Genomic DNA, 12499 nt, shown 5'->3' with positions numbered 1-12499 from the left:
TTATATTGCAGCTCTTAAATTCTGGATCACAGCCCTGCAGGTATCAGGGGTTGTTTGAGTGAAATCATGCCTGACCAATCTAATAGACTTCTATGATGAGATGATTGGCTCAGTGGATGAGGGGAGAGCAGTGGATGTTGTTTATCTTCTCTTTATCAAGGTTTTTGGATACAATCTCCCATAACTTCCTCACAGACAAGCTGATGAATTGCAGACTAGATAAGCAGACTGCGAGAGGTGTATTGACAGCCGGCTGAACTTCTAGGCTCATGCTGTGATCAGCGGCATGAAATCTAGGTAAAGGCCAGCCACTAGCAATGTACCCCAGGGATCGATACTGGGGCTGATGCTGGTTATCATATTCATTAATGGTTTCAACAGTGGGGCAGTGTGGCACCATCAGCTTTTCTTGTAGATCATATGAAGTTGGGAGTTGTTGATATACCAGATAAGTGTCCTGCAATTCAGAGGGATCTTGACGAGTTGGAGAAACGGGCAGGCAGAGACCTCATGTAGCTCAACAGAGAGAAATGCAACATCCTGCACCTGGGGAAGGGTAACCCCATAATAACAACATCTTGGGAGCTGACTGTCTGGAAAGAAGCTTTGCAGAAAAGGACATGGACAACAAGTTGACCAAGAGCCAGTGATGTACCCTTGCAGTAACAAAGGCCAACAGAGCTTTGCCAACCGTTTTGAAATGGGGCTGCATGGACAAAGAGACTGGACAGAAAATAATTAAAGAAGTGAGGTTGCAAGGTCCCCTCTATTCAGCACCGGTAAGGCCACAGCTGGAGTTCCAAGTCCAGTTCTGGGCTTCCCAGTACACGAGAGAGAAGGATATCCTGGAAAGAGCCCAGTAAAGGGTCACTAAGATGATTAAGGGCCTGGAACATCTTTCATATGAGGAAAGACTGAGAGTACCAGGACTGTCCAGCCTAGGTAAGGCTCAGGAGGATCTCATCAATACATATAAATATCTGAAGGGAGGGTGCAAAGAGGATTGAACCAGGCTCTTTTTAGCAGCGCCCAGGGACAGGACAAGAGGCAATGGGCACAAACTGAAACACAGGAGGTTCCCTCTGAACATCAGGAAACACTTTTTTTATTGTGAGAGTGACCAAGCACTGGCATGGGTTGCCCAGGAAGGTTGTGGAGCCTCCATCCTTGGACAGACTCAAAAGCAATCTGGGTATGGTGGCCCTGCTCGAGCAGGGCAGATTGGACAAGATGACCTTCAGAGCTCTCTTCCAACCTCAACCATTCTGTGAATAAAGAGGTTGAGGCCAGATTTTTGTCAATGGCACTTAAGGACAAGATGAGAGATATGCAGAAAATGAAATACAGGAGGCCCCGCTCTAAGCATTAGAGACAAAAAAAAAACCCCAACAATTTTATATGGTGAGGCTAGAACAGGTTGCCTGCATAAACAGTGGAGTGTCTTTCCTTGGAGACACTCAAAACCTGAGTGGATGTGGCCGTGAGCAGTCTGTGCTGGTTGACCCTACTACCTGACTTCCAGAGGCCCCTTCCACCCTTAACTGTTTTGTGACCGAGTGCTTCAAGCCAGCTTCTGCAGAAAGCTGGGCAGCTTGTCTGAACTTGACAATAATCAGACTCTGCTTGAGCGGCTTAACTAGGCTGAGCCTTTCCCTCAGTGAAGTGGGAGGGCGACCACCAGACCTGAGGGAAAGCTGCAGGCAGGCCCAGCAAAGCACTGTATCCCTGCTGTGAGCTGGCCTGGGGCAGCCAGCTTTGGGGGGTGATCAAAGCCGATGCCAGGAGGCTTTTGCCTAGAGCCTGAGAGAAAGAGATGTGGGGTGGGTGGGGCAATACAGAGGGAGTGCTGTGGGTGCAGACTTGGTTCTCTGGTTTGCACTCTGGCAGTGTAAGCTGTATATCTGAGCACCCTTCCCATTAGCCACGTGGAAATCGGCTGAGCTTGAGATTGCCAAAAAATCCTTATTCTTCCTGCCTATGTTGCCCCTGTCCTTTCCTCTGTCTGCTAGTGGTTATCACTTAAGCCAAATTGTTGGCTTTTGACATTTTCTGGCGCTCTAGTCCCTCATTATCGCCTTTCCACCCTGCCACAGGATTCCTAGACATCAGTCATCCTCTCCTTCAGTCTGGCTGCTAGCTGATCCATTCTGCACAGTCTTGAGATGGGAACCACATTTTTTCCCCCTTCCCACATGTCCTGACCGGCTCCCTAGCACCTCCTGGGAGAGTTTCAAAACCTCTGGTTGCATTTCCCTGCTTGCCTAGCGGCATGTTAGGATCCCACAGAGCCTGACGCCTTTTGCTTTAATGCGTCTGACCTCAGGGATCAATACTACTGTTTTGGCCAAAGAAATAACCGTGCATAACGAGGTTTATAGCATCGATTCCCTAGGCTAGGGCTCTTTGTTTTCATGAGCCACCAAGCTTGTCCCTCCCTTCCAAATAACGTGGATTGACAAATAAAATGTAAAAAATCAATAGTCGTCTTCATGCTTTTCTGGCCTGGGGGCATCCATGTGACCTGAACACCCTCCCCTTTTTCCTCACCTCACCTTCTAGCAATCAGTGTGCTGCATCCCCACGTTGCTGAGCTGGTTGGGGTCTGATGATGAATGTGTTCCTGCTGCATAGAGGGAATAGAAATTATTTCCTGCTCAGGAGTGTGTTTTAAAAGCACTGGGGAGAGGAACTGTAGGTTGCTTTGGAAGTGCTCAAAAGTATGGGTGGGCAGGATATTCTCCTCATCAGCCCCCTTCAATGGTTGTCATCAGATATGCAAATGATTACGAATAGGGGCTGATTTTATTTTTTTAAATAAGATCCCATTGCTAGTGAACACCTCCCTTGATTGCTACTTGTTATCCCCCGATGGGGGTCTCTGGGAATCTGTCCCAGATCACATGGGTTTTGCAGTTCTTGCCATCTTTCTCCTGACGTCTGCCCCTACCAGGCTGGGAAAGGGCATATTTTTATTGCTGCTCATTTTAGAAACCTTTTGCTCCTTCCCGTGTCGCAGCTTCTGATGAAGAGCAGCACAGCACATGGGCTTGCTGGGATAGCATACCCTGATGCCTGCACAGGGCAGGAGGGGCCACGGCAGATTCTGGCTGTAGCTGATTTCAGCTGAAGATAGCCTTGTATGTGCCCAATGTAGCCTTTTGGGGAAGTAAAGAATGGAAATTCTCATTGATTCATGCTACCCTTCCCCCATGAAGTTGGGAAACTCCTCCCAAAAAGGAGGGAGTGGGGAAAAGGCTTTCATAGTTCTTGGTCTTGATTACCATTTGTTAAGTTTTAAGGCAATGACAGCTCTTCTTAATTAAAACCAAACTTGAGATACCACCCTGGAGAGCCAGTCACACACGCACATATGTAAACTTCCCCTCTGTTTTCTTCTTTGTACTATGTAAGCTTCATACCTTCTGTTTCAGAAATACTCCTCTCCCCAACCATTATCATTAAAGAAGCTCTGGAAAAACACAAAACCAAAGGTGCAGGTCTGCCTTTTGATGTTACGTACTAGTGTGCTGGGCATCCAGCTGTACCCTAGAGCTTGTGTGTGCTCATAATTTTGATGAGCAGGGTGCGTCGTCTCCTCTCAAACTCTGGGAAGGGGCCAGTTTTTCTCCATGTCTCTTGCTATAAAATGAAATGTGTCCATGGAGAATAATATGTGCTTATTCAAAGGCTGTTCAGTTACAATTAGCACAAGGGACACCAATGGAAAATGTGTTAGAACAGAAACCTTGCCTGGCAAGGGGTGTTTGTGAAAAGGACTTACTGGTCTCTCTGCGTCCTGGGACAATTATTTCAGTGACAGTTAAAGGGTAATGGATTTGGTGTAAGCAACATTTAGTCTTGCTGTTGAAAAGCTTCTCACCTTAAGGAACAGCTCCAAAATACACTTGAGCTTTGTAGCACGATCTTTCTGACCATTAGAAGCATGGGTCTGAGGAACAAGCTTCCAGTTTCTTGTGCTCTTGCTTCTGTGGGTTTCCTTTTACCTCATACTTCTGTGGCATCTTTCACACTCAGGTCTCTAAAGCTTCAAGCGTGGTTGGTATTTGCTCCCTGACTAACCTAAGCAAGCTGTGGTAGAGGGATCAGAACGGGCAAGCAGGAATCAGGATTTCTGGGTCCTTTTCTCACCTCTGCCACCAACTGCATGATCTTAGTTGAGTCATTTGGTATCTCTTTTGTTTTGTGGTCTTTACACTCAGATTTCTCTGTTGTAGGTTTTCCAACAAGTGGATTTCAATAAGAAGCCAGGACGTATAAGTGCTAAACCTATAAACTTCGCAGTGATCTTGAAGCTTTCCAATGCCAACCTGCAGGAAAAGGCCTTCCGAGTAAGTGGAACCCCAGCGGCCAACAGTGCACAGCTTCTCTGTAAACAACAGAGTTGCCCTAGCAATATGCTTTGTGTTCCTGTCCTGTAGGGCTGGAGACTCGTTTCCCAGTCTGGGTGCTGTAGGGTTTAGCTCCTATCTGATCTCTCTCTTTCTGCTTCCCCTACCCAGGATGGACTCATTGAACAGCTCTACGACCTGCTGCTTGAATATGTCCATTGCCAAGCCTACAGCATTGGATTCCCAGAGTTGGTTCTCCCCACTGTCATTCAGGTAAGGTGTAAGATGCTTCTTGGTCACGCCACAAACGTGTACAGAGTGGGATAAAGTCGTTTAAGCTAACAGTGAACTCTAGCTGGCCCTCACAATGTGAGGAGAGCAACATTTACCTTTTTTTTTAATTATAGTTTTTCTTTGCATTTTGTGGAATTCTTGGGGAGGAACAGAGGCATCAGATCTAATTAGGAGGCTGAAGGTAGGTGAAAATGGCTATGGAGTTAGCCACTCTTCTGGGAGCTAAGGAGCAGAGGGCTGCACGACTGCTGTAGGGGTGTGGTTTTGACTAATGAACGCAGATGAGTTCTTGGCAATTCAGAGTTGTCCAAATTGCTGTATCATCTCAGAGCAGTACCTGTGCTCTGTGAGCCGCTGCTTTTCCGTGCCTTTCAGCCTCCCTCATGTGCTCTCCACAAGATGGCAATCTTCCCTCCTCTCACAGCATCTCCCTCAACTGGGGCACTTTCTCCCTGGATCCCTCTATACAAAACAGCACAATTCCTGTCTCCATCCCTTCCTCTTTGCTGCACAGTGCTGTGAAGTAGTCTCCTTTGCCTCTCCCCTGGCATTCTGCGGTGCAGGGTGTTCTTCCCAGCTACTTCACATTTATATGCTTCATTGTCTGCAATAAAACTGCCTAACAGTGCTGTGCATCTGGGTGCATAATCCTTCCCTAATACCTTGCTAGCTGGGTAGCTTCGGTTTTGAATGAGCAGTGACCTCTCTGCTTTGAACAGCAAGATTGCTTGGTGCAAACATGTTGGAACTTGTTCCCTCCCTTCCTCCCAGTCCTCTATTTTTAACTCATGAGTGGCAGGTGTCATGCAAGTTTGGCAGAGGGCTGCTGTCATATCCTCCATGGGGACATGAACCTCTGCTTTGCTTTGGTGTCTGCCGTGAGACCCTGTGTCTGCGTACCTTGTTGCTGTGATGCCTCTGGTTGGCATGGGAGCAGTGGCTCGGTTGGGACCCACAGGCTGCTTGGGAGGCAAATTTCCTTGTTTCTGCTCTATGTAATAGGCTGGCATCTGTCAGGCGCATGACTCTTGGCTGGGTCCCTGCAGCCTGGCACAGGCCATTGCCTAGCTGGCAGTAGGCAGCTTTGGCTAATGTGAGCTGACAGGCACTCTCTGTGCTAGGAGAGCAGCTCCTGTGCTTGCTCTCGCTTTGCGTGCTTCTCACTTATCGGCAGTGAACAAAGCCCTTTCCTCTCAGCCAGCAGCTGTTGAGAGCATCGAAGCTGTCGGAGCCGATGTTCTAGCTGGAATGAAAAACGGCTGACGGCCCTCTGGCACCAAGCGCCCTGTGGCTTCCAAACACACCCTGGGACCAGCCTGTATTTCTGCAGAGAATTAATGCTATCGGATTCCTGTTTGGCTGCCACTAACCACAGCCTCGTGGCGTCTGCTGGGCTGGGGTGCTGAGGTTAGCTTCCCAAAATCTCAGAGTCTTCGGGAAAGTGTGGGGGGGAAGCTTTTCTCCTGGAACACTTCCAGTTAACTGTGAAAATCCATCTGTCCTGATTCTTCCTCCCCGATGAGCTCACGCTTCTCTCAGTGCCGTGTCGTAGGGGCTATGTTCCAGCTGGCAAGGGTTGCGTTCCTCATCTTCTGGTCAGCGGCTTTGGGAGAAGCTAGGCTGAACTGCCTTCAAACTGAACTTTAAAACCTCCTTGCCTGGAAGGCAGGAAGCACCCGGGCAGATCAAAGGAAAGGAGAGCCAGTAGGGGCAGGAGACAGTTCAAAGGCTTCTGTTCTGCCCAGCCGCTGGGACAACCCCATGGTGGTCACTGCCTCCAAAGGCTGGTAGGGAGCTCCGAGTGCAGAGCCTGTGCATCTGGATGCTTGGAAGAGACTGCCTCTTCCCTCTTGTAGAGCTCTGATGGGCATCACAGAGCAAAGGTGGGAGGTTAGAGGGAAAAACTGGGCAGGTCTCGATAAGGGGTAGATGCTGCTGGGTGGAGGCAGGCGATGGCGTGATCTAGGCATGACTTGCAGCTAGGCAGGAGGTACTGGTTTGCTTTGCCAGCAGCCACTCCTACTGCTGCTCGCTCTCTGTCCTGGGTTGAATATTCCCTCTGCTTTTTGTGAGTGGGGGATTGGGCTTGATTTGGGTTCCCTGGAACACACACGCCCAGCTGCTTCAGATCATTTATAGTTCCCTGCGTCGTTTACAGTAAGAGGAGCTGGGTTTTTGCTGTGGTCTCTGCTGGTATAAACCATTGGTGTTTAAGGCTGGCAGTTCAACAGAATCAGTCCCACTAATCACAGAGCTGCTTAGCTAGGAACTAACGTGAGACGTTACCAACATATATGCACACACATACACACATATGTTCTGATTGCTTTTATTCTAGAAAGATATGGTTGTATTTGGCAGAGTGGAAAAAGGCATGCACTGAGTCCCTTTCTCGCTGTCCTCAATCTTCCTTTACCTTCTTGGTTGTGTTCCCTGCCTCTTAACACAGGACTGAGATCTCATTACATTTCATTAATATCTGTGGCAGATAGTGGTGAGGCTGTGAGGGATTGCAGGGGTAGGAGAGAGGAGGGGGAGAGAAGAAATGAAGCATACGGCTGTGAGAGCGAACACACAGCACCAAACTGCACAGATAGAGCCTGAGATTTTGCAGGATTTCTGGTGACACTTCTGCAGCGGAAGAAAAATAATAATGTATGTGGCAGCGGATGAAATGGATCTGGGGCTGCAGCTGTGGGGATCAAGTGAGATAAATCGAATGACAAATGCATCTCTCAGTGGAGATAAATATGCAGTACCTATAAAAAATAAATATTTTAGAAAGGGGGGTGAGGGTAGGACAGGCTTCACCAGCAGAAGAATAGTTTTGCTGATGGTTTCTTTGTACTTGTTTGACGGGCTGTTTGCTGTGTGGAAAAGGGGAAAGGTGTTCATTTTAACTCAACATTTTTCTGAGTTGGATGTGTGATGGCGTGTGGGCATACGTTGGGGATAAAGGGACACAAGAAGCCCCTGCTGCTGGGGGACATTCTCCGTGTGTGTAGCAGACAGCAGATCCTGCAGCAATATACCTATCAGGAGAGCAGTGTCCTGACAGAGAGGGGCTAGGTGTGACTGTCACATCTTGATTAACATTTAATACCTACCCACTTGGCATGTCCGATCAAGCCAACATGTAGGCTTGACAGGAGGGAGACATCTTCCTCCTTCTCCCAGCTCTGTCTTTTGAGGCAGAACATTCGAAGCCATAAGTAGAGAAGGCAGTACTGTATTTGCTGACTAGAAACCCTTTATCACTATCATGATAGCATCCGCAGATCCCAGCTGAGATGAAAGTTCCATTGTGGTTAACCATTTTCTTTTGCCTCATTGGATCTCTTTCTCTAAATCAAGTGTCTGTGTAGCGTGTGTGTGTACATATGGCTCTAGGAAAGAGCTTGGCCTGCAGAATTTGGATGGCACCCCAGAAGCTTGTCTTGGGGTTGGTCAAAACTGTTAGCAGAGAGTGTAGTAAACTGGAATTCAAGCCATGAGTCAATATGCACACCCCCATCTTTCTGTCAGCAAGAGCATCCGTTGCTGCCTCAGCTTTTAGTTTGGAGGTGTCAGAACACTGCAGTGGTGTTGGAGGGTGGTTTGTAGTGGGAGGGGAAATCTTTGGTGGGGAGAGCAGAGGTTTGCTTGAGGACAAGGCTACTGAGATAAAAAAAGAAAGTGACACAAAAAGGTGCCCTGTTTGCAATGGCATCTCATTGTCTGAGAGCAGTGAAGGGTGCTGTGGGTGCAGAGAGAGGGCAGGAGCAGTTTCTCTGTGAGTAGGATGGTCCTTGCCCTTTCAGGCAGCAGTGGGGTTTGTGGTTTCCTGGCAGACTGGTTTTTCTCCTGAGGGTTACACATAAGGCCTTGGGTCTAAAAGAAAGAATTATCTAGGCATATGCTGCACAACTTGTCCACAGAGAGGGTTATTTTGTAAATTTTTGTGTGGTGGGTGTGTGGGTTTGCGCCCTTGAAAAATTGGTGGTGCCAGCTGGAGCTGGGTTGGTACAGTCAGACATTAAGCAAACTTCACCCTATGTGACTCTGCACGTGGCCATCTGTCCTGACCCACAGCTCTGCTGCTGTAGCAGCACCAAGTTTTCCCACCAAGCTATGCCAAAGACCCTTACTCCCAGTCCACAGACACTTCCACTCCAATTTTAAGTCTCTTCTCAAGCTCTGCCTTCAATCCCAGCTATCAGTCTCATCCACAGCCTCTTGTATTTGGTCTTCCCATTCCCACTGGTGTTCTACAGTCCTAACCCACAGACACTTTTCCCCATTCTAACCCTGGCTTCCCCATGCTTTTGGCCAATCTTGCATCCACAGGTACCCACTGTTATTCCTGGTCTCCATGCATCTCGTCCATAGTCCCTTTTACTGTTGAGCTGAGCCGGAGACAGTGATATTCTAACTACAATGGCAGCTAGGAGCTGAGGCCTCAGAGAGCATAGACTTTTTTTCCTGCTGGCTGTTTGAACTCCACTGATACTTTTTTTTCCCCCCAGAAAGAAGCGGTGTTAAAGGGTGCAAAGAACTGGTTTTGAGCAAGGCCCCTGTACTGGATTATGTACAAACATCTGGCCTGTCACTGTAACGCTTTGCATCCTCCCAGCCCAGGGTGGCAGGACCCCCAGGGTTGATTATGGGTGATACACTGGAGTATGGTATGAATTGAAGGGAAAAGGCACCCCATGCTGTCTGTCACTGGGGGCTGGAAATGGTTTTTTGCTGATGGGATCTGTTTATGGAAACTATTACATTGCTTTCATTCTTCCTCTCCTTTTCCTCCTTCCAGCTGAAATTTTTCCTGAAGGAATGCAAGATTGCCAACTACTGCAAGCCTATCCGGCAGCTCCTGGAGAAACTGCAGGAAAATTCTGCCTACATCGCCAGCAAGCGTCAGAAAGCTACCTTCGGCGTGGCCAGCAGGGAGTCTGTGGTGAGTCTGCTACTTCGATTTGGGCTTCCTGGAAAGACAGTCAGACTGTCTTTCAGACTGCTGGGGTTGAGAGGGTGGCAGAGGGAGGAGGGACGACGAGATCATGGAAACGGGAGTATGTGGGGTGGGGCAGATGTTCACAAACAACTGAACTCGGCAGGGCTCTGATACTACAGCTGGCAAGACTCTGCAGCCAAGAGCCTCATGGAAAACACAGTCCATAAATTATAACCACCTATTATTTATAACACACACACACATATGCGTGGAAGAGCCTTGCTTTGCTGAGACATCTTTGCTGAGAAGTTCCTTGGGTTTCATCATCCCCTTCCTGATACATAGGTGCTAGTTTGTGCCTAAAATGATAGGGGGGATTCTGCTGCCTCTGTAAGCGTGTTGTTTCCTCCCAGCCTGTAGAGACCAACCTCCAGCAATGTAGAACCAAGCCATTGGCAGGCTGATATGTGGCAGTTCGGGATCCTGAGGCAAACCTTTCCCAATTTTCCTGCACCCTTGTGGAGACGGAGCTATAGAATCAGAAAAGTTATGAGCCGTAATAACAGTGATCAGGCATCCTGGGCACTGCAGTTGCTTCTCAAGAGAGATGCTGATATATTCTTCCATCTGGAGCAGTTGAGTTAAACGTCAAGGTTCTACCTTAGTGATGAGATGAAGAAGAGTGACTAAGGTGATGACCCCTCTCTTAGCTTAGCAAATGAACTGTAGCACAGCTAGAAAACAGTATATTAGAGGGTGTGCTAGCTAATAGTTGGCCATCTGGCTAACAGGCTGAGGGATGCTGCCTTTCTCCTTGTTTCCCCTGCTCCAGGGGTCTGCCTGCTCTGAGCCAAGTCCTCCTAGGCATGGTGTGGCATATTGTCAGGACGTTCCTTTCAGTATCCTCACTTGAAGCTTCTTTTTCTTTTGCTTTGCTCCATCCTTTACAGGGGATGTGTTGACCTGACCTGAACACTGAGGTGTTTGAAATCCAGGCCCTATGTAAATGAAGCCAAAGGGAAGGAGGCCTTGTTAATGAAGCTTTGTTTGTGTGTCCTTTGGGCTGGACATTTTATCTTTGCTTTTTATCCAGCACGGCAGCTTTTGCAAGCCTGCTAGCAGGTGAACTGTGTGTGTGCATGCCTCTCTGTGTGAGACAAAACAGTGGGTTTGACTCTTCCTTGCCTGGCAGGAGTGAGGTGAAAGTATCTCTGTCTGCAAAGTAATTGATGGGTCAGAGTGGTCTCTCTGGCCACGTGGTATCATTGGAAAGTCTGGAGTTCTGCACCATTGAAAGCTCCACCTGTTGGCATGGAGCTGAGCACGGAGCAGAAGTTGCAGTGCAGACTAATTTGTCTTCAGGCACTAAGGGGCAGGGACTGCAGGAAAATCAGCCTTTGAAATCCTGACATATCGATGCCAGGACACAGCAGCGCTATTCTGGGATTAAGGGGTTGGTGGAACTGGGTTTCAAGTGACTAAGTAGTCTTTGGTTCTGTAAATGCCATTCTGGGTTGGACTGTTTTGCTGAAGGAATTACGCTTCCCGTCGGGAGTGAAGTGGTTAGGGTTTTGTTGGTTTGTGTGTTTTGCGGGCAATGCTGTGACCACCCACCCTCTCTGCAGAGGTAGAGATTTCAGCCTCTAGGGCTCTCCATGAAACAGATGAGCTGGGGACAGTCGTTGGCTAAATAAAACAGGGTTTCCAACGACTCTGCCACTGTCTGCTTTTCCCAGCAACTCTGGCTGCAGTCCCTTGTGTCAGAACGAAATGATTATTTTAACATCTTGCTGCCTGTACGTGTCCTAGCTGACACCGGTGCACCTGCTTTCCTGGGGACATCTGGGTGGCTGAGTAGCATGAATCAGGGAGGGTTGGCTCTGGAGGGGGCAGCAGCAGGCAGCCTGCCTTGAGTAAGGGAGGTTGGTTAAGGGAAGCAGGCACCAGTTTGCCAAGCCTGTTTGGAGTCGGCTCTTCTGCCAGTTAAGGGGATAGAGCAGCAGTGTACTGTGCTGCTCAGGGAGGATGCCTGGATTGCCTGTGCAGTCTGTATTTTTGCACTGTGGTGGTGTCCTACGTGAGAAGGGAGCCTTTCTCTTCCTTCAGTTAATGGGATATCAGTGCTCCTGGGAGCAGAGGAAACAGCCTGGGGTGGAAGAGCCATAGTGGCTTATCTTTTGTGCCCGGAGGGCAGGTTTTGTGCCCAGAGGGCCGCGTGTTTTCCCCCTACTCCTTTGCAAGCAGATGGTATAGATTCCCAAGAAGGGCCAAAGCTCCCACAGAGACTGAGCTTCCCAGAACAATTTGGAGTGTCCCTCGAAATGTGGGGTTAGTTTACCAGGCTGTCTCCAAGATACGTCGGGCATTGGCACTTCTCATGAGCAAACACTTCCAGAAAAGGGGAGGGCTGAGGGGAGGTGTTTGCATGTCCCTCTTGCCAGCAAGAGCAATTGAAAGCAAATGCTCTCTGGTGTTCATGTCCATGCATTTGTGCCTGCCCCACTGTAGGAGCCCAAATTCTGAGCTAATTCTTCCATGCACCATGCTGAAATGCAGCTTTCATGGGGGGAGTTACAGAGAATTAGGTTTAATGAGGGTAATAAAGGTGGTGAATGTGATCAGATCTGCACTCCTGAGTAGTGGGCGTGCTTTAGAAAGCTGGATTTTACTTAAGGGTCTGTAATATATAATTTTAAAGAAGAAACAGCCTGGAGATTCAACTTAATGCTGCAGGGGGAGCATGGTGGTGCAATGTTTAATTTAACGTGGAGGGATCTTGCATCCCAGGAATTGTGGTGTGGAGGGATAGGCACACCAGATGTGTTCAGCCTGACTTCTTCCATGTTGTTTTAAGACTGAGAACTTTACTTTTTTTTTTTTTTTTTTTTTTTTAAAAGTGAATGCATTTTAGAACCGAGAT

The 12499-nt window shown here is 48.4% G+C and overlaps 1 protein-coding gene across 1 annotated transcript in view; it reads left to right on the top strand.

The window, feature by feature from the left end:
- Positions 1-12499, top strand: part of NOC2L (NOC2 like nucleolar associated transcriptional repressor) — a gene marked incomplete at its 5' end in the record, with an annotated part of 58488 nt that overhangs the window by 23067 nt on the left and 22922 nt on the right. Inside the window, 3 exons of the mRNA XM_035902142.1 lie at positions 4236-4349; positions 4521-4622; positions 9439-9582. Of these exons, the coding sequence (XP_035758035.1) occupies positions 4236-4349; positions 4521-4622; positions 9439-9582 (360 nt within the window). The remainder of the gene's footprint in view (positions 1-4235; positions 4350-4520; positions 4623-9438; positions 9583-12499) is intronic.

The sequence above is a fragment of the Egretta garzetta genome, unplaced genomic scaffold, assembly GCF_000687185.1.
Source record: "Egretta garzetta isolate BGI_Z169 unplaced genomic scaffold, ASM68718v1 scaffold29, whole genome shotgun sequence".
Taxonomy (NCBI): domain Eukaryota; kingdom Metazoa; phylum Chordata; class Aves; order Pelecaniformes; family Ardeidae; genus Egretta; species Egretta garzetta.
Note: the sequence above shows the minus strand (reverse complement) of the source record. Positions and strands in the feature narration are given on the sequence as shown.